Source organism: Coregonus lavaretus, assembly GCF_964263955.1.
Source record: "Coregonus lavaretus genome assembly, chromosome: 30".
Lineage (NCBI taxonomy): Eukaryota > Metazoa > Chordata > Actinopteri > Salmoniformes > Salmonidae > Coregonus > Coregonus lavaretus.
The window spans coordinates 14,908,258-14,926,610 of NC_140017.1; the positions used below are offsets into that span (position 1 = coordinate 14,908,258).

Sequence of the window (18,353 nt, forward strand, 5' to 3'; positions counted from 1 at the left end):
ATATAAAACTCATCAACACCATGTAAGAAGTCAAACAGGCTACTCACTATGAGTTGTGAGATTTACTCAATAATGTATACCATTTCAACATTTAGAAATGTATTTAACCAGCAAAGGGTTGTGGATTGTACGTGGAATGTAAAGGACAAATTAGTAGAAGTCAACCTTTATCATTGTACTGGCCCAATCAGAGTCTTGTATCTGTACCTACTGCGTCTTACATGCTACATGTCAATCAATAAAAGCACAGTGTATAATATCTCTCAATCATTGTTACTTCTATAATAGTAGTGGTTGGTTGTCTTCATTGACTGATCACAGTCTCTGTCTATTCATACAAAATCCTGACACCTATGTGTCTGCAAGGAGAGGTGTCTCAGACCCAGATTATAAGATGTATTTAAAGGCAACTATCGTCAATTAGGTCTCCTACTTCCAGGGGCTTACTGGATGTATCAGAGAGGATGAGCCAGGTCAGGGTCAAGGGTCAACGTTGAACCCACATCAGAGTTCAGAGTTCAGCCTGGGGGGCTGAAGGAGCAAGAGGACATGTTGCCTGTGGGACTTCCAGTCCCCGGTGGTCCAATACTGACTCAATGTGACTGAGGAGGGAGGAGAAGAACTGAGGCACTCCCTCATATCCTGGAAGAGGGGGACGCAAAGATAGGGTTGATGAGAGATAGAGAGAGAGAACATGAAATTGAGTAAGAGTGAGCAAGAGTGAAAGTGTAACTTGGAAGCAAATACAGCAGTATAAAGTGACTTTCATGGCTGTAAGTCGCTCTGTATAAGAGATTTTTTTTTTTTTTTTTACCTTTATTTAACCAGGTAAGCCAGTTGAGAACAAGTTCTCATTTACAACTGCGACCTGGCCAAGATAAAGCAGAGCAGTGCGATAAAAACAACAACACAGAGTTACATATGGGGTAAACAAAACATAAAGTCAAAAATACAACAGAAAATATATATACAGTGGGTGCGAATGTAGTAAATTATGGATTAACACTGGAATGACAGATGTGCAAAAGATGATATGCAAACAGAGATACTGGGGTGCAAATTAACAAAATAAATAACAATATGGGGGATGGGCTAATTACAGATGGGCTGTGTACAGATGCAGTGTGTAAGCTGTTCTGACAACTGACGCCTAAAGTTAGTGAGGGAGATAAGAGTCTCCAGCTTCACAGATTTTTGCAGTTCGTTCCAGTCATTGGCAGCAGAGAACTGGAAGGAATGGCGGCTAAAGGAGGTGTTGGCTTTGGGGATGACCAGTGAGACATACCTGCTGGAGCGCAGACTACGGGTGGGTGTTGCTATGGTGACCAGTGAGCTAAGATAAGACGGGGATTTGCCTAGCAGTGATTTACAGATGACCTGGAGCCAGTGGGTTTGGCGACGAATATGTAGTGAGGGCCAGCCAACAAGAGCGTACAGGTCACAATGGTGGGTAGTACACTGCTCAAAAAAATAAAGGGAACACTAAAATAACACATCCTAGATCTGAATGAATGAAATAATCTTATTAAATACTTTTTTCTTTACATAGTTGAATGTGCTGACAACAAAATCACACAAAAATTATCAGTGGAAATCAAATGTATCAACCCATGGAGGTCTGGATTTGGAGTCACCCTCAAAATTAAAGTGGAAAACCACACTACAGGCTGATCCAACTTTGATGTAATGTCCTTAAAACAAGTCAAAAATCCTGAGGGATCTCCTCCCAGACCTGGACTAAAGCATCCGCCAACTCCTGGACAGTCTGTGGTGCAACGTGGCGTTGGTGGATGGAGCGAGACATGATGTCTCAGATGTGCTCAATTGGATTCAGGTCTGGGGAACGGGCGGGCCAGTCCATAGCATCAATTCCTTCCTCTTGCAGGAACTGCTGACACACTCCAGCCACATGAGGTCTAGCATTGTCTTGCATTAGGAGGAACCCAGGGCCAACCGCACCAGCATATGGTCTCACAAGGGGTCTGAGGATCTCATCTCGGTACCTAATGGCAGTCAGGCTACCTCTGGTGAGCACATAGAGGGCTGTGCGGCCCCCCAAAGAAATGCCACCCCACACCATGACTGACCCACCGCCAAACCGGTCATGCTGGAGGATGTTGCAGGCAGCAGAACGTTCTCCACGGCGTCTCCAGACTCTGTCACGTCTGTCACATGTGCTCAGTGTGAATCTGCTTTCATCTGTGAAGAGCACAGGGCGCCAGTGGCGAATTTGCCAATCTTGGTGTTCTCTGGCAAATGCCAAACGTCCTGCACAGTGTTGGGCTGTTAGCACAACCCCCACCTGTGGACGTCGGGCCCTCATACCACCCTCATGGAGTCTATTTCTGACCGTTTGAGCAGACACATGCACATTTGTGGTCTGCTGGAGGTCATTTTGCAGGGCTCTGGCAGTGCTCCTCCTGCTCCTGCATTTATTGTCAATCAGTGTTGCTTCCTAAGTGGACAGTTTGATTTCACAGAAGTGTGATTGACTTGGAGTTACATTGTGTTGTTTAAGTGTTCCCTTTTTTTTTGAGCAGTGTATATGGGGCTTTGGTGACAAAACGGATGGCACTGTGATAGACTACATCCAATTTGCTGAGTAGAGTGTTGGAGGCTATTTTGTAAATGACATCGCCGAAGTCAAGGATCGGTGGGATAGTCAGTTTTACGAGGGCATGTTTGGCAGCATGAGTGAAGGAGGCTTTGTTGCGAAATAGGAAGCCGATTCTAGATCTAACTTTTGATTGGAGATGCTTAATGTGAGTCTGGAAGGAGAGTTTACAGTCTAACCAGACACCTAGGTATTTGTAGTTGTCCACATACTCTAGGTCAGACCCGCCGAGAGTAGTGAGTCTAGTCGGGTGGGCGGGTGCAAGCAGCGTTCGGTTGAAGAGCATGCATTTAGTTTTACTAGTGTTTAAGATCAGTTGGAGGCTACGGAAGGAGTGTTGTATGGCATTGAAGCTTGTTTGGAGGTTTGTTAACACAGTATCCAATGAAGGGCCAGATGTATACAAAATGGTGTCGTCCGCATAGAGGTGGATCCGAGCGTCACCAGCAGCAAGAGCAACATCATTGATATACACAGAGAATAGAGTCGGTCCAAGAATTGAACCCTGTGTCACCCCCATAGAGACTGCCAGAGGTCCAGACAACAGGCCCTCCGATTTGACACATTGAACTCTATCTGAGAAGTAGTTGGTGAACCAGGCGAGGCAGTCATTTGAGAAACCAAGGCATGGGCAAGTTGCAGCAGAGGGTGCAGAGCTGGTGGCCGGGGTAGTGGTAGCCAGGTGGAAAGCATGGCCAGCCGTAGCAAAATGCTTGTTGAAATTCTCGATTATTGTAGATTTATCGGTGGTGACAGTGTTTCCTAGCCTCAGTGCAGTGGGCAGTTGGGAGGAGGTGCTCTTATTCTCCATGACCTTTACAGTGTCCCAAAACTTTTTGGAGTTAGTGCTACAGGATGCAAATTTCTGTTTGAAAAAGCTAGCCTTTGCTTTCCTAACTGATTGTGTATATTGGTTCCTGACTTCCCTGAAAAGTAGCATATCGCGGGGGCTGTTCGATGCTAATGCAGTAGGCCACAGGATGTTTTTGTGCTGGTCAAGGGCAGTCAAGTCTGAGGAGAACCAGGGGCTATATCTGTTCTTAGTTCTGAATTTTTTGAATGGGGTATGCTTATTTAAGATTGAGAGGAAAGCACTTTTATAGAACAACCAGGCATCCTCTACTGACGGAATGAGGTCAATATCCATCCAGGATACCCGGGCCAGGTCAATTAGAAAGGCCTGCTCGCTAAAGTGTTTTAGGGAGCGTTTGACAGTAATGAGGGGTGGTCGTTTGACCGCAGACCCATTACAACGCAGGCAATAAGGCAGTGATCGCTGAGATCCTGGTTGAAGACAGCGGAGGTGTATTTAGAGGGTACATTTGTCAGGATGATATCTATGAGGGTGCCCATGTTTACAGATTTTGGGTTGTACCTGGTAGGTTCGTTGATAAGTTGTGTGAGATTGAGGGCATCTAGTTCAGATTGTAGGTTGGCCGGGGTGTTACAGTTTTTCTCGATTGCTAAGACACATTTCTTGAAAGCTGCTCTCCTTTTCTCTTAACCGTGAACACAAAACCCAATTTTCAAGCTACATTCACAAAACCTCAGACTCTTCTTGCAAAACCAAACTTTCACCTCAAAACAGTTCAATCTGTGCTCAAAACTGAACTATGTTGTCAAATCGTGCCCCGAGTCAATCAAAATTAAAAACACTACTGAACAGTCACTAAACACTACGTAGAAAAATAGAAAACACAATGCTCAGGACATAAATGTTTATTGTTCACTGTAGGCTAAATGCATGTTGCAAAACAAAAAAAAACTGTGCATTTAGCACTTGTACAAAAAGACAAAACAGAAATCTTGTGCATTTACATGTAGCACTTGTAAAAACAAACAAAAATCTTATGCGTTTGCCACTTGTGTACAGTAAGCCCATGTAAAAATACAGTTTTTGCCTATTGCTTACACACTTTTTGCAGAATTTGGCTCATTATGTCAAAACTCAACACACAAGCCAATCAGACATAGCACTTGGAGATTAACAACTCACATATATGCCAAAATGAAATTCTGCAATCAAAACTTAACACTCCTTTCTAAAAATGAAATTCTTGCAACAAAACCATACACACACAAGCAACATTTGAATTACTCTTTCATATCACCAGCAACACACTGATGGGCTTTATATAAAAAACTGCAGTCTTTGTGTTTCTATTTTTATTGTCATTTTATTGTCATTGTCTTCTGTAAAACTCAAAAGTAGAATTTCTGCAGTAATCAAACAGTATTTACAAAAAAGTTTTTACAAAAAAACAAACATTCTTACAGAAATACTTAACATCAAATTTAGCAACAAAACAAAACAAAAGCAAAAAAACTAAACAATTACTGGATAAATTGCTATTGGGGGAAAGAACATATACTTGTTTTGTGTGTGTGTGTGCGTGTGTGTGTGCGTGTGCGTGTGCGTGTGTGTGGTGGGGGGCGGGGGGGCTTATGGATCACGCCTTCTGTTCGGATCTGGCCACAAGACCTTGTCAACATCACAGGTGATGTCCTCGCGGGCTAGGCATCGGGGAAAATATTGCCTTGTGTGCCGAATCCACCCTTGGATTGATCCCACCTCAATGTCTCCACATGCCTCTTCCATTGCTTGCAGAAGAGTCATGCGAGCATGTGGTTGCCGATCATATACTTTCCACCGCCACGCTGAAAATAATTCCTCGATTGCATTTAGAAAGGGGCTGTAAGGGGGCAGGTATAAAACTGTGAAATGATTATGGTTGTTGAACCAATCTCGGACCAGAGCAGCCCGGTGGAAACTAACATTATCCCAGATGACAACAAACCTGGGCTGCTGTGGTCTGTCCTGCACAACTGCATGTAGTGCATCTAGAAATGCAATGATCTGTCCTGTATTGTAGGGACCTAGAGTGGCATGATGATGCAGGACTCCTTGGACACTAATTGCAGCACACAAGGTGATATTTCCCCCACGCTGCCCAGGGACATTTACAACAGCCCTTTGTCCAACTACGTTACGGCCCCGACGCCTGGTTTTGGCCAGATTGAAGCCTGCCTCATCCACGTAGATGAACTCATGCGGCAGTTCGGCGGCATCAAACTCCAGAACTGTCTGTAACAGAAAATATTGAATAGTGTTACTGAAAACACATACAGTAACTACAATGTCTATATTTTCACACAAGTAGGGGCTGGGTTGGGTGAGTATAGACAAAAACTACAAGCTACAGGCAGGGCATGTGGCAGCATAAACCCTCATTCCCACATCACAATATATAGTATGTAAAGTAAAGTGACACATACCTGCACATAATCATGGTACAGATCCTTGACCCTGACACTGTTCCTCTCAAATGGCACCCTGTACAGCTGCTTCATTCTGAAGTTATGTTTCTGTAGGATGCGTCTTAGTGTAGAAATGCTGACCCTGTTGATATTGTTGAATTCATTTCCATTTGCAATTATGCGTTGTTGCAACTCACGAAGTCGGATTGCATTATTTTCTCGCACCATTTCAATGATGGCAAGCTCTTGTTGTTGAGTGAAGAGCCGTTCCCTTCCACCTTGAGGAGGTCGTCCAACCATTCTGTAGAAAATGCCACCACAAGATGTCATTGGTTAGGTTATTTTTCACATACTGTACTTTCAAACTGTACACAGTACTGCAACATCACAATGGTATTCCTTTACATATACAGTACTTCACAGCACTACCCATTTTTGTATAGTATAGTTAGTACAGTAATACTGTAATATGATACAGAATCATGTGACACATACAGTAGGTACAGTCTGGAGTAGAAACTTGAAGATATACCTGTTCTCCAGTCGGAATGTCCTTATTATCGATGCTACTGTGTAGCGACTGAGGTTAGGGTGGACTCTTTGCCCAGCCTCCCTCATGGACAGGCCATGATTTATCACATGGTCCACCAGTGTAGCCCTGATGTCATCTGATATACGTCTCCACACTGGTCCTCGTCCTCTTCCACGTCCTCTTCCACATCCGACTCCTCTCTCTCTTTGTCCTCCTCTGACTCTCATTGCCTCCATGCTTGCAAAGTTCTAAAAATGGCTTACCTGAGGCCTATTTGTAGTGCTAAGGCTCAGACTGATTGGTGTTCTGTTTTCTGTGCAAGTGTTTTCAGGTGTGTATGTAAGTGCATACAATTGCCAGATGAGTTTGGCATTTTGAACAGAGTGTTTTCCCAATGATAACAGGTGATTTCGTTTTTGAACAAAGTGTCTAATGTAAGAAAACGTGTGTAGTGTTTCGCAATAAGTGTGTTACAGAATTGCAAACAAAGTGCAAAGTTGACATTGTGTTTAAGCTATGGTTACACTGTGTTTAAGGTATGCTACAAGAAGTTTAGGTATTGAGGCTTTGGTCTAAGCATTCGGTTTTAGTGTGTAAGCAATGGGCAAAAACTGTAAAGTACAAAAATATACAAATAAGTGCATTACTCAGCCGCAGCATCATGTCTCCGTACTGGGTCAGGCCACAGGACTTCATCCACATCACAGGCCACATTTTGTCTGGCCAGGCAACGGGGGAAAAAACCCCTGGCATGCCGTATCCAGGCTTGGCATGCCTCCACACCTATGTCACCACAGGCAAGTCCCATGGCTTGCAGGAGATTTACCCTGGTGTAAGGTTGGCGTTCATATACCATCCACCGCCATGAGGAGAAGAATTCCTCAATGGGGTTTAGGAAAGGGGAGTACGGTGGAAGGCAAAGATTGATAAAACCTTGGTTCATATTGTACCACTCTCTAACCTGGAGGGCTCTGTGAAAACTCACATTGTCCCAAACAACAACATAGATGGGATGCTCATCCTGCTGCCCTAACAAAGCATCTCGCATGTGATTGAGGAAAATGAGGAGCTGGTGAGTGTTGTAGGGCCCCAGGTTGGCATGATGGTGGACAACCCCATGATTGCTGATGGCAGCACATAATGTGACATTGCCACCACGCTGCCCAGGAACACCAACAATGGCCCGATGGCCAATCACATTACGGCCTCTCCTTCTCCTTTTGGTGAGATTAAACCCAGCTTCATCCATGTAGATGTATTGATGGGGTCTTTCCATTGCATCCAGTTGAAAAACCCTCTGTAGAAATAGATATAGTTTTGTAAGTGATACGGAAAAAGTGATTTAGGCCACTACAGTAAATCACTACTTAGAGTAATCAACATTGAATGTGTCTGGATATATGCCAACCTGTACATACTGGAATCTTTGCTCTTTGACTCTGTCTGAGTTGCGATCAAAGGGCACTCTGTATAGCTGTTTCATGCGCAGTCTGTTGCGCTTGAGGACACGATCAACAGTAGAGAGGCTGACACTGTTGATACCCTCAACATTTAAATGGTCCTCAATGATCTTCTGCTGAATTTCGCTCAGTTTAATGGCATTGTTCTCACGGACCATATCAACAATTAGGGTCTCTTGGTGTGGGGAGAACATACCTGTCCTCCCACCCCCATGTGGCAGTCTTTCAATTCTACAAAAAGAGAACATGGAGTTACAAAAAATATACATGGAATACTAGGCCTACAAACAGTTAGACCAACCGTCCATTACAATACTACAGTACATTGGTACAGTGATGTACTGAAACATATATTTACTTACAGTATACTGTGGTAGAGTATATAGTATGTCATACAGTAATTGCTGTCAACATTTACATACTGTACTATAATGTCAAAAAAAGGTAATTACCTGTTCTCTTCTCTAAATCTTTGGATTATGGTGGACACAGTGAATCTACTGATGTTTGGTTGTACCCTTTGTCCAGCCTCCCTCATGCTCATACCATGGACAAGAACATGGTCAATCACAGTAGCTCTGATTTCATCAGATATTACTGTTCTTTGTCTTCGCTGACCACCTCGACCACCTCGACCTCCTCTCACACGAACTCTTCCTCTCAGATTTCTATCCATTGTAGGGCCTCACAAACCAGTGCTCTCTGAACTGGCTTACTGTATATGTTCCCTCACATCATTAGCCACAAGTGTGATCAATTTTGAGTTGTTGTGTTCAAGTGGTGACACCTGTGCTCTAATTGTGTTTGACTTTTGTCACCTGTGCTCACCATTATGCAGCACGGGTGCATCACAATGAAAATGTGTTTGCAAGTTATGTCTAAACAGGTGAAAAGTGCTTATGGTTTTGCCAAAAGAGTGATTGATTCAATCAGTGGGTTCAGGCAACTGAGCATTTGGTTCAGACAATAGGGTTTAGTGTTTTAGCAATTGAGAAAAACTGTAAGCATATCCCAGTTTAGGTCACCAAGCAGTATCCTAGCTCAGCACTACTACTTTGAGACGCATTATGAATACGGGCCGTGGATAGAACAATACCTATTGCAGACAGTGGGTCAAGTAGAACAGGGTAAAACAGATTGAATTAGTTTGTACAGGAATCAGTGCCAGTTAATCAAATTGAACAGAGTTGATTGTCAGAGTGGAGGTCGTACTAACTGCAGTGAGGTGGGAGCAGGACTCTGGCTTGGACACCTTGTGGCTGTTGAAAAAGATTGTCTTCCTCTCTGGAGTCACAAAACACACCATAGACATTAGGAAGAAGTTTTATTGCAACAGATGATTAAAAACAGTATAAGCATGCATGAGAATGAGAAAGAGAGAGAGAGAGAGAGAGAGAGAGAGAGAGAGAGAGAGAGAGAGAGAGAGAGAGAGAGAGAGAGAGAGAGAGAGAGAGAGAGAGAGAGAGAGAGAGAGAGAGAGAGAGAGAGAGAGAGAAAGAGCGAGCGAGAGAGATGGAGAAGAAGAGGGAGAAGAGGTGAGGGTGTGTCCACACTGACCATGGGGTCCGTGTTTACCATACCTAGAGAGAGAGATCACAGTGTCAACAAAGCAGCAATACACTGAGCCACACAAAAAGGCAGAAAATAGTAACAAATAAATGGGAAAATATGCAAAAAGACTGTGAGCAATAGAAAGACAAACAGTCTCTTACCTCATGGGAGCGGGATCCATGAGCCACCCTGGTTTTACAGACTAAGAGGAAGAGGAATAGTGAGGTGTGAGGAGACACAACACACGATCTTATGGGACAGATTCCCAGTCACAGGTTAAGCCTAGTCCTAGACTAAAAAGCACTTTCAATGGACAATCTCCATTGAACATGCTTCTTATTCCAAGACTAGGCTAAATCTGTGTCCGGGAAATCGGCCGTAAATGTCTTATAAATGAGATAAAAGGAGTTTGCCAAAAACTGAATCACCATTGCCTGGTGTGAAGGCTCTGTATACGATAAGTTATTATTAATTAGCTGTATGTTTATGTGTTTGGTTGTAGACAGTCCCTCACTGACTCAGAGGGAAGATGAGGCCCTTGCTCTCCACGTCCTCCTGGATGACTGACAGGTCACTGGTGGTGATCTCCAGGTAGGGAGGGCTGCTGATTCGCAAGTCTACAGGGGGGAGGGATCAGGAAGAGCATAAGACAGAGGAGAGAGAGAGCTTGGCTTGGCAGATGTCTAGAAGAGGGACAGTGAGGCTACTGTACTGTATCTCTCAGGGAGTTCTGGTGCTGGCTCATAATCCGATAGGAGGCAAAGCGATTCAGTAGCTGGCTCATTGCTGGAATGGGGTCCAGAAGAACAGTATGGGGATGGGCGGACACATAACCCTGAAACACACAAACATATACTTTAGTATGATAAAGTATGATGTTGTTACCGCTGTTGTAATCCATTAAATGGGCCATTTTACCATACCTGGAAGTTGTCGAGGAGCTGTTGCGATTGGCTGTCGTACTCTGCCTCGACAATGACATCAGAGAGCTTGTGTACAATGACCTCAAAGGGTCCTTGAGACTCCAATGGCTGACTGAGAGCTATCTGTATCAGGAGAGAAAAGGAAGTGTGAATGAAATATCCTCTGCTTCAGGCACAAATTGATATGTAGACATTCAAATGTAATGCTATGACATGCACTTGTGAGGCAAACGCTACAGCTATTGTTCCCCTCTGTTTGAGAGGAGCTCCAAGCAGGTGACTTCAACTGGCATAACTTGTTTCCTAACTACACTATAAAGCAATTACCAATGTATCACTCACATGCCTACAGATTGTATTTTTGCAACCTTATAATGACACTATTCTCATGTATTCCATCACAAACCTTAGAGAATAATGCAATGTAATGGAAATTGACTTACCTCAACCATCTCAACACCGTGGCTCCCGTCCAGAGGGAGTTCAATGTTGAATGAAAATGTTAAGTGACAATTTATGACAGTTACACCGAGGAGAACACAAATGAGTAAGGCTGCAGGAGAAGCTCCATTGTAGCCTACAGTAGACATTTGGGCAGAGGAGCAATGCCTAGGCTGGTTGGACAAAGGGTAGGCAATACTGATGACTTGGGGGCGTGAGAGAGAGAGAGAGAGAGAGAGAAAGAGAGAGAGAGAGAGAGAGAGAGAGAGAGAGAGAGAGAGAGAGAGAGAGAGAGAGAGAGAGAGAGAGAGAGAGAGATACCTCTTCTTTACGAAATGGGAATAGGCATAGATTTTCATATACTGTAGGGCAGTGGTTCCCAAACTGTGGGGCGTGTCCCCTAGGTGGTGCGCTACTCGGTCCGGCTTTCAACTTACTCTTGAAAGTTGTAAAAGTAGAATGCACAAGGAGCAATTTCGAAATTGAGTAGTGCATAGTCAGTTTTCCTCTTGTCTTCCTCAGTCATTGCATACCTTAGAGAGCTATTTATAACTTGTCAGAAATGTCCAGATCAACTAGCCCATGTCAGCTAACGTTTTTTAGCTAGGTATTTTAGCCCATAGATTTTGTTGTATGGTTTGAGTCACTCAAATATCACATGAATACACATTAGACATGGCAAAATGTATAGAATTTCAAGACAATTTGCTTTAAACCTGCGAAATGTTCTCTCCAACAACAAGAGCAGTGTGAACAGTTTGTGTCATGAACAGTGCTTGTACCCATAGAAATATACGTGGCGCGCTCGCGCGCGGAGGGGGGGCGAGGATGTTCCCCAATGCTGGAAGAGGGGCCTGAGTGAAAAAGTTTTTCCTCTAAAAAAAGTGGTATAACATACAGAACTGGTGCATGATCCAGATAAATATTTTCTCATAATTTATTTTGCCAGTAGGCCTATATCCTTCCACAGATAACTTCCTTATTGCGATCAAATTATAACCAACCTTACCAGTGTGTTGTTAACAACATTAGCGTGAGCAACAATCGTGGAATCGGCGATTCACCTTCAGAATAAAAGTTCCCCATTGAAACTGATGCGAACGGATCCAAATGTTGGAATTATTCCACAACTGGACTAGATAATGCTCAACAAAGTTGGAATGTTGATATAGAAATTCAACAAAACATAAGAATTAGTTAATTTGACACAAAAAACGTTATAAATCTGTTGAAATCACAATGCGGATGTAAATTATTGTACTTCCGAATTGCATTGGGGCATACTTACATTGCAATGTACAGACTCACCTATGGATCTTGGGTCCATGAAATGAGGTATCAGCCTACTCAGTGACACTCACAGAATACAACTATGTAGAGTGTATACAAACATTATCATCATTTCTCTTATTGAAGGAATTTAAAGGAAACTCCACCCAAAAACTATATTTAGGTATTTGTTTAATTGGTCTATTGTTGATATAGTCCCAAACAGTTTTCCATTCCAGCAATCAAGTTTTCAAGATATATAACTTTCAAAATACAGAAATACAGCCAGTATGGTGCATTTTGCATCATATGATGCTGCGTTTTGCATCATATGGACTGGCATAGCTGTTCTGTGAGTGTCATTGAGTAGGCTGATACCCAATTTCATGGACACAAGATCCATAGATAAGGCAATTCTGAAGTCTAATACATCCACAGTGCAATTTCAACCGAATGTTTACTTTTTTTGTGTAAAATTAACTCATTATTATATTTAGTTGAATTTGTATAGCAACATTCCAACCTTGTTTAGCATTATAGTCCAATTGTGGCATGATTCAGTTTCAATTTTGGAACCTTTATTTTGAAGGCAAACCACCGATTCCACTATTGCTGCTCACGCTAATGTTGTTCACAGCTCATATGTGCCAGCCTTCTCATGGTTCATTGAAAAAAGAAAGAGAAAGTAAAACTCCACGGGAAGCTCAACAAACACCATTTTCATCGTCTTCTCTCTATTGTAGTGATCTTCTTGTTTTACTGCAACTGAAAAAAAACGGTGAATATAGTCCTATAAGGCTATTAGGCTACTGCAGAAAAGGTAACAGGTAACTCGCCGAAAGTTCACTTTAGGTGAGCATCATTTGACGCAAAGCAATGTCCCGTGGTTCGAATGCTGGATTTGACCGACACATTACGATTTTTTCTCCTGAGGGCCGCCTCTATCAAGTCGGTGAGATATTTTGCTTCATTCCTCCAGTTTTGTTTCATGCAGGGGACGAACTAGGCTAATCTAGCCTCTGTATATGTATCGTTCTATATCATCTCAAATGTAAAATAATCGCGCTGTGAATGTGTTACGCTGTAGCTGTATCTGATGATGAGCATCCCCATATGCCAAAAGTGTAGTATATTGTGATTGTTAACGTATTGTGATTATGTATTTCACATAGAATATGTGGGTTGGGAGGGGGGGGGGGGGTTAAAAGTTAGCCTATATTTAAGAAGTATAATCTCATGTTCTTATGTGTTGTCCCTCAGAGTATGCCTTCAAAGCAATCGCCCAGGGTGGGTTGACATCACTGGGCGTGCGGGGGACAGACTGTGCTGTGGTGGTCACACAGAAGAAAGTGCCGGTAAGATATTCAGCTTCGGTCCTTAGCTACATCTCCATGTACCAGGAGCTTCTGTCTTAGTTTTCTTTGACTTCATCCAAATTAGAAAAATAATGTTGATATCTGGCTTTAGAGAAAGAGTCAGTCATGAACAGTGAAGCATGACAGAGTGGTGTCTCAAGCATTTCTGCTGACAGGGCACACGCCGCTGATTTGTTAAAGCTTGTCCAAGGAAAGCTTATATTGTGGAATCAATATTCCTAACAACAATGAGGTATCCTCTACTATATGTATATATGTGACCCTGTCATTATAACACAGGACAAGCTGCTGGATTCTGCCACTCTGACCAACATGTACCCACTTACCCCACGCATTGGATGTGTGATGACAGGACACAATGGTGTGTATAATGGCACAGACGACATCTCACATCACACACACACACACACACACACATCCTTTTACTCTCTCTTCCTCTCCCCCTCAGCGGACAGTCGATCCCAGGTCCACAGGGCACGAGTGGAGGCCGCCGAATGGAAGTACAAGTTTGGCTATGACATCACAGCAGACATGTTGTGTCGGAGAATGGCGGACATCTCCCAGGTCTACACACAGAACGCTGAGATGAGACCTTTGGGATGCTGTGAGTGGTGTACCCCTGTCCTCCTGTCACCATGTCTCTCTGTCCTCTTCCTCCATTGATTCACTCCCTCTCTCCCTTACCATTAATCCACTGTCTACCTCCTTTCTTTCAATACCTCTCACTCTATACACCCTTTTTTCCTCTCCCTGATTGCCCAGTAATACCGTTTTTTTCAATCACTTTGCCGCATTTTTCAAATGTAAGTGGTATATTTACAAAACTCTAAACTGATAACACATGTAATGCCCTCCTATCTTAGGTTCAGAACCTTTGATTGTGCATTCATTGGGGTTTCACACAACTTTCACCCATGAGTCTTTCATGCAAAATCAAAGTTTTATGTGAAATACCCTGAGAACATTTTGTTTAGTCACCAATACATCAGATAATGATAGGCTCACCATTTAGTAATTTTAACTACCATTTATTCCAATAGAAAAAAATACAAGATAAACATTTCAAAATGTGTATTTCTGAAGTGTCAATAGAAAGAGTAGTAGATGGTGAATATCATTTTCCATACAGTATTTGACTATAACTTGACATGCACAATTATTTTATCATTTGTATCCAATGGCAGGTTGTGAGCATGTTGAGAAATATGTCAGTCTTACGGTTCCATTATCTTTTTACAGTACATTAGTAGGACACAAAATCGGGGTATTGTAAAACAGTTGGCTACTGCAAAAACATAGCACAGTGTTGGAAGCCATTTCTGCCCCATGCAACATTGTACAAGATCACCTTTTCTACGTGACTTGTCAACTGAAACAGTATCGCCTGTCTCTCTGCTTGAAATTCATCATCTAACAGTGTATCAATAAAATTCAGATAATGAGTGGAATATATTGTTTGATAAACCGGGTGGTTCGAGCCCTGAATGGTGATTGGCTGAAAGCTGTGGTATATCAGACCGTATACCATGGGTATGACAAAAAAGTACTATTTACTGCTCTAATTACGTTGGTAACCAGTTTATAATAGCAATAAGGCACCTCAGGGGTTTGTGGTATATGGCCAATATACCCCGGCTAATGATTGTATCCATGCACTTCGCGTTGCGTCGTGCGTAAGAACAGCCCTTAGCTGTGGTATATTGGCCATATACCCCATCTCCTCGGGCATTATTGCTTAAATATACAGTGGGGAAAACAAGTATTTGATACAGGAAAATATATAATTTAATCAATTTTAGAATAAGGCTGTAACGTAACAAAATGTGGAAAAAGGGAAGGGGTCTGAATACTTTCTGAATGCACCGCACATTACCTAGGCACTACATCATTTTGGTTCAGTAGTTATCCGTTTTGAGCAGTTTGATTAAGAAATAGTTAATTGTATTTTTAACAAATGACAAGAAAATCATATAAAAAGTAATGTGAATATTGCATTTTGAAACGCAGATACTTATACTGAACCAAAATATAAACGGAAAATGCAACAATTTCAAAATCTTACTGAGTTACAGTTCATATAAGGAAATCAGTCAATTGAAATCAATTCGTTAGGCCCTAATCTATGGATTTCATATGACTGGGAACACAGATATGCATCTGTTGGTCACAGACGCCTTAAAAATACAGGTAGGGGCATGGATCAGAAAACCAGTCAGTATCTGGTGTGACCATCATTTGCCTCATGCAGTGTGACACATCTCCTTCGCATAGAGTTGATCAGGCTGTTGATTGTGGCCTGTGGAATGTTGTCCCACTCCTCTTCAATGGGTGTGCGAAGTTGCTGGATATTGGCGGGAACTGGAACATGCTGTCATACACGTCAATCCAGAGCATCCCAAACATTCCCAATGGGTGACATGTCTGGTGAGTATGCAGGCCATGGAAGAACTGGGACATTTTCAGCTTCCAGGAATTGTGTACAGATCCTTGCATCATGGGGCCGTGCATTATCTTGCTGACACATGAGGTCAGGGCGCAGATAAATGGCACGACAATGGGCTTCAGGATTTCGTCACAGTATGTCTGTGCATTCAAATTGGCATCGATAAAATGCAATTGTGTTCGTTGTCCGTAGCTTATACCTGACCATACCATAACCCCACTGCCAGCATGGGGCACTCTGTTCACAACGTTGACATCCGCAAACCGCTCGCCCACATGACGCCATACACGTAGTCTGCGGTTGTGAGGCTGGTTGGACGTACTGCCAAATTCCCTAAAACAACGTTGGAGGCGGCTTATGGTAGAGAAATGAACATTACATTCTCTGGCAACAGCTCTGGTGGACATTCCTGCAGTCAGCATGCCAATTGCATGCTCCCTAAAAACTTGAGACATCTGTATTATTGTGTTGTCAGACAAAACTGCACATTTTAGAGTGGCCTTTTATTATCGCCAGCACAAGGTGCACCTGTGTAATAATCATGCTGTTTAATCAGCTTCTTAATATGCCACACCTATCAGGTGAATGGATTATCTTGGCAAAAGAGAAATGCTCTCTAACAGGGATGTAGACAAATTTGTTCACAAAATTTGAGAGAAATAAGCTTTTTTGTATGGAACATTTCTGGGATCTTTTATTTCAGCTCATGAAACAAGTGATCAACATTTTACATGTTGTGTTTATATTTTTGTTCTGTAGATAGAATATGTATCCAAATTGAAAGAGTGATTTGGTGCAGTGAACAAAAGACTGTGAATTTATTAGTTGCACTCAGTCAACTGAAAATGTGCTTAAGAGTTTTGAAACATTAGCCATTTTGATGATCTGTTTAGATTTTTGTGCTTAGAGTTGTGAAAATGGCACTAAAGTGATTGAACAACTCTGTAAGTGCAGTAGGTGAGTCCTAACTCCCACACAGAGGACTCAGACCCAAAACCTTCTCCTCCCCATGTCTCCAGGTATGATCTTGGTGGCCATGGACCCCCAGCTGGGTCCCATGCTGTATAAGTGTGACCCGGCAGGCTACTTCTGTGGCTTCAGGGCCACCAGCGTGGGGGCCAAGCAGACAGAGGCTAACAGCTACCTGGAGAAGAAACTGAAGAAGAGGCCAAAGCTGTCATATGAGATGACTGTGGAGGTAGGGGATGGATACACCTGGATACTCATGGAAACATCTGGCGAAAAGTGAAAGTCTGTACAGGATTCAATCTCTCTCTCTCTCTCTCTCTCTCTCTCTCTCCATTTCTTTCCCACTCTCCTCCTATAGTTGGCCATCTCCTGTCTCTCTTCTATTCTGTCCATGGACTTCAAGCCCAGTGAAATTGAAGTGGGTGTAGTCACTAAGGAAAGCCCCAAGTTCAGGTACTATACTATCACAGTAACTGCATTTCGTCATCACTGTGTTTTTCTATATGCTCATATGGTAATGATCAAGGATTTAGACAAGGGAACAACAGCCAAATGATCAATAGTCAATTCATTTTTCCTTCTCTCTTTCTCTCTCCCCAACAATGTTTCTAACATCCACTCTCATCTTCACCCTCACAGGACCCTCTCTGAGACAGAGATCGACACCCACCTGGTGGCCATTGCTGAGCGGGAATAGATTAGCAGCCATCCACATACAGTACATCAGGCGTCAGGCTGACTAACTAACAGACTAACCTAGTGGTTCAGTAATAGGACATCAATACTACTTCAGACTGCTTTTGCAGACGGGCCCATCTTATACAATACTAGGATATTTTTCTACTTTCCAACTATTTTCATCCGCACTGGTTGATTTTCACCTTCAATCTGCATATCAAAGCTTCTAGGACATACAGCCAGACTGTAACTAGAATGCCCATGTTGTTGGATTGGTTTGATCATGTGGATTGTTTCATCCATCATATTTATTGTCTGTATGTCATTGATCCCCATTGTTTATGACCACCAAATGGGTTTTAGCTGCCTGTGTCCAGAGCATTACTCATGTCATCTATCACCTGCCACAGAAACACTGTATAACAGAATAAAACACATAAAATAAAACAAAAGAGCACAAATATCCCTTTTTTATTCTGATATGCTTAGATGTTTTCTGTAGAGTCACAAAAGAGACAGTAGTGCTTAACCTTTCGTATTTGTTTCATTCGGATTCGATACATGTAACTAGAGTCCTGGGTCCATATTCACAAAGCGTCAGAAAAGGTCCTAGGAATCCTGTTAAAACGTCTTTTAAGACAAAACAACTCCCAGCTCAGAGTAGGTTTTAGGATGATGTTAAGACACTGCTCAGACAATCTCTGAGCCAGGAGTAAAATCAATTCATAAAAGTTTATCTCAGCTTGTAATCACGACAGTTTGAGGTACCGCAAAGGAAAGATAGTGATGACGCTCATTGACATTGTTGCATATGATGGGGAATAACCATTGGTGGTGAG

At 42.6% G+C, this 18,353-nt stretch overlaps 2 protein-coding genes across 2 annotated transcripts; one reads left to right on the forward strand and one right to left on the reverse strand.

The window, feature by feature from the left end:
* Window positions 1–511: 511 nt before the first annotated feature.
* LOC311105753 (inositol-tetrakisphosphate 1-kinase-like) lies at window positions 512–10,790 on the reverse strand (the record flags this gene model as incomplete). The annotated part of the gene is made up of 7 exons (XM_084147961.1): window positions 512–642; window positions 9,077–9,146; window positions 9,577–9,617; window positions 9,934–10,019; window positions 10,123–10,250; window positions 10,339–10,461; window positions 10,782–10,790. 7 exons carry the CDS (start codon window positions 10,788–10,790, stop codon window positions 512–514), a joined length of 588 nt encoding a protein of 195 aa, XP_084004087.1.
* A 1,891-nt stretch (window positions 10,791–12,681) lies between these two features.
* On the forward strand, window positions 12,682–17,976 carry LOC311105420 (proteasome subunit alpha type-6-like). The gene is made up of 7 exons (XM_084147569.1): window positions 12,682–13,000; window positions 13,309–13,403; window positions 13,704–13,785; window positions 13,873–14,028; window positions 16,887–17,065; window positions 17,195–17,289; window positions 17,476–17,976. The coding sequence occupies exons 1-7, from the start codon at window positions 12,925–12,927 to the stop codon at window positions 17,531–17,533; spliced, it is 741 nt and encodes a 246-aa protein (XP_084003695.1). The 5' UTR covers window positions 12,682–12,924; the 3' UTR covers window positions 17,534–17,976.
* The last annotated feature ends 377 nt before the right edge of the window (window positions 17,977–18,353 follow it).

Excerpts from the sequence above, each read along its gene's own strand:
- LOC311105420 (XM_084147569.1), top strand. The coding sequence starts at position 12,925 with ATGTCCCGTGGTTCGAATGCTGGATTTGACCGACACATTACGATTTTT. Across the intron at positions 13,001-13,308 it reads GGGCCGCCTCTATCAAGTCG|AGTATGCCTTCAAAGCAATC; the intron begins GTGAGATATTTT and ends GTTGTCCCTCAG. Across the intron at positions 13,786-13,872 it reads TGTGATGACAGGACACAATG|CGGACAGTCGATCCCAGGTC; the intron begins GTGTGTATAATG and ends TCTCCCCCTCAG.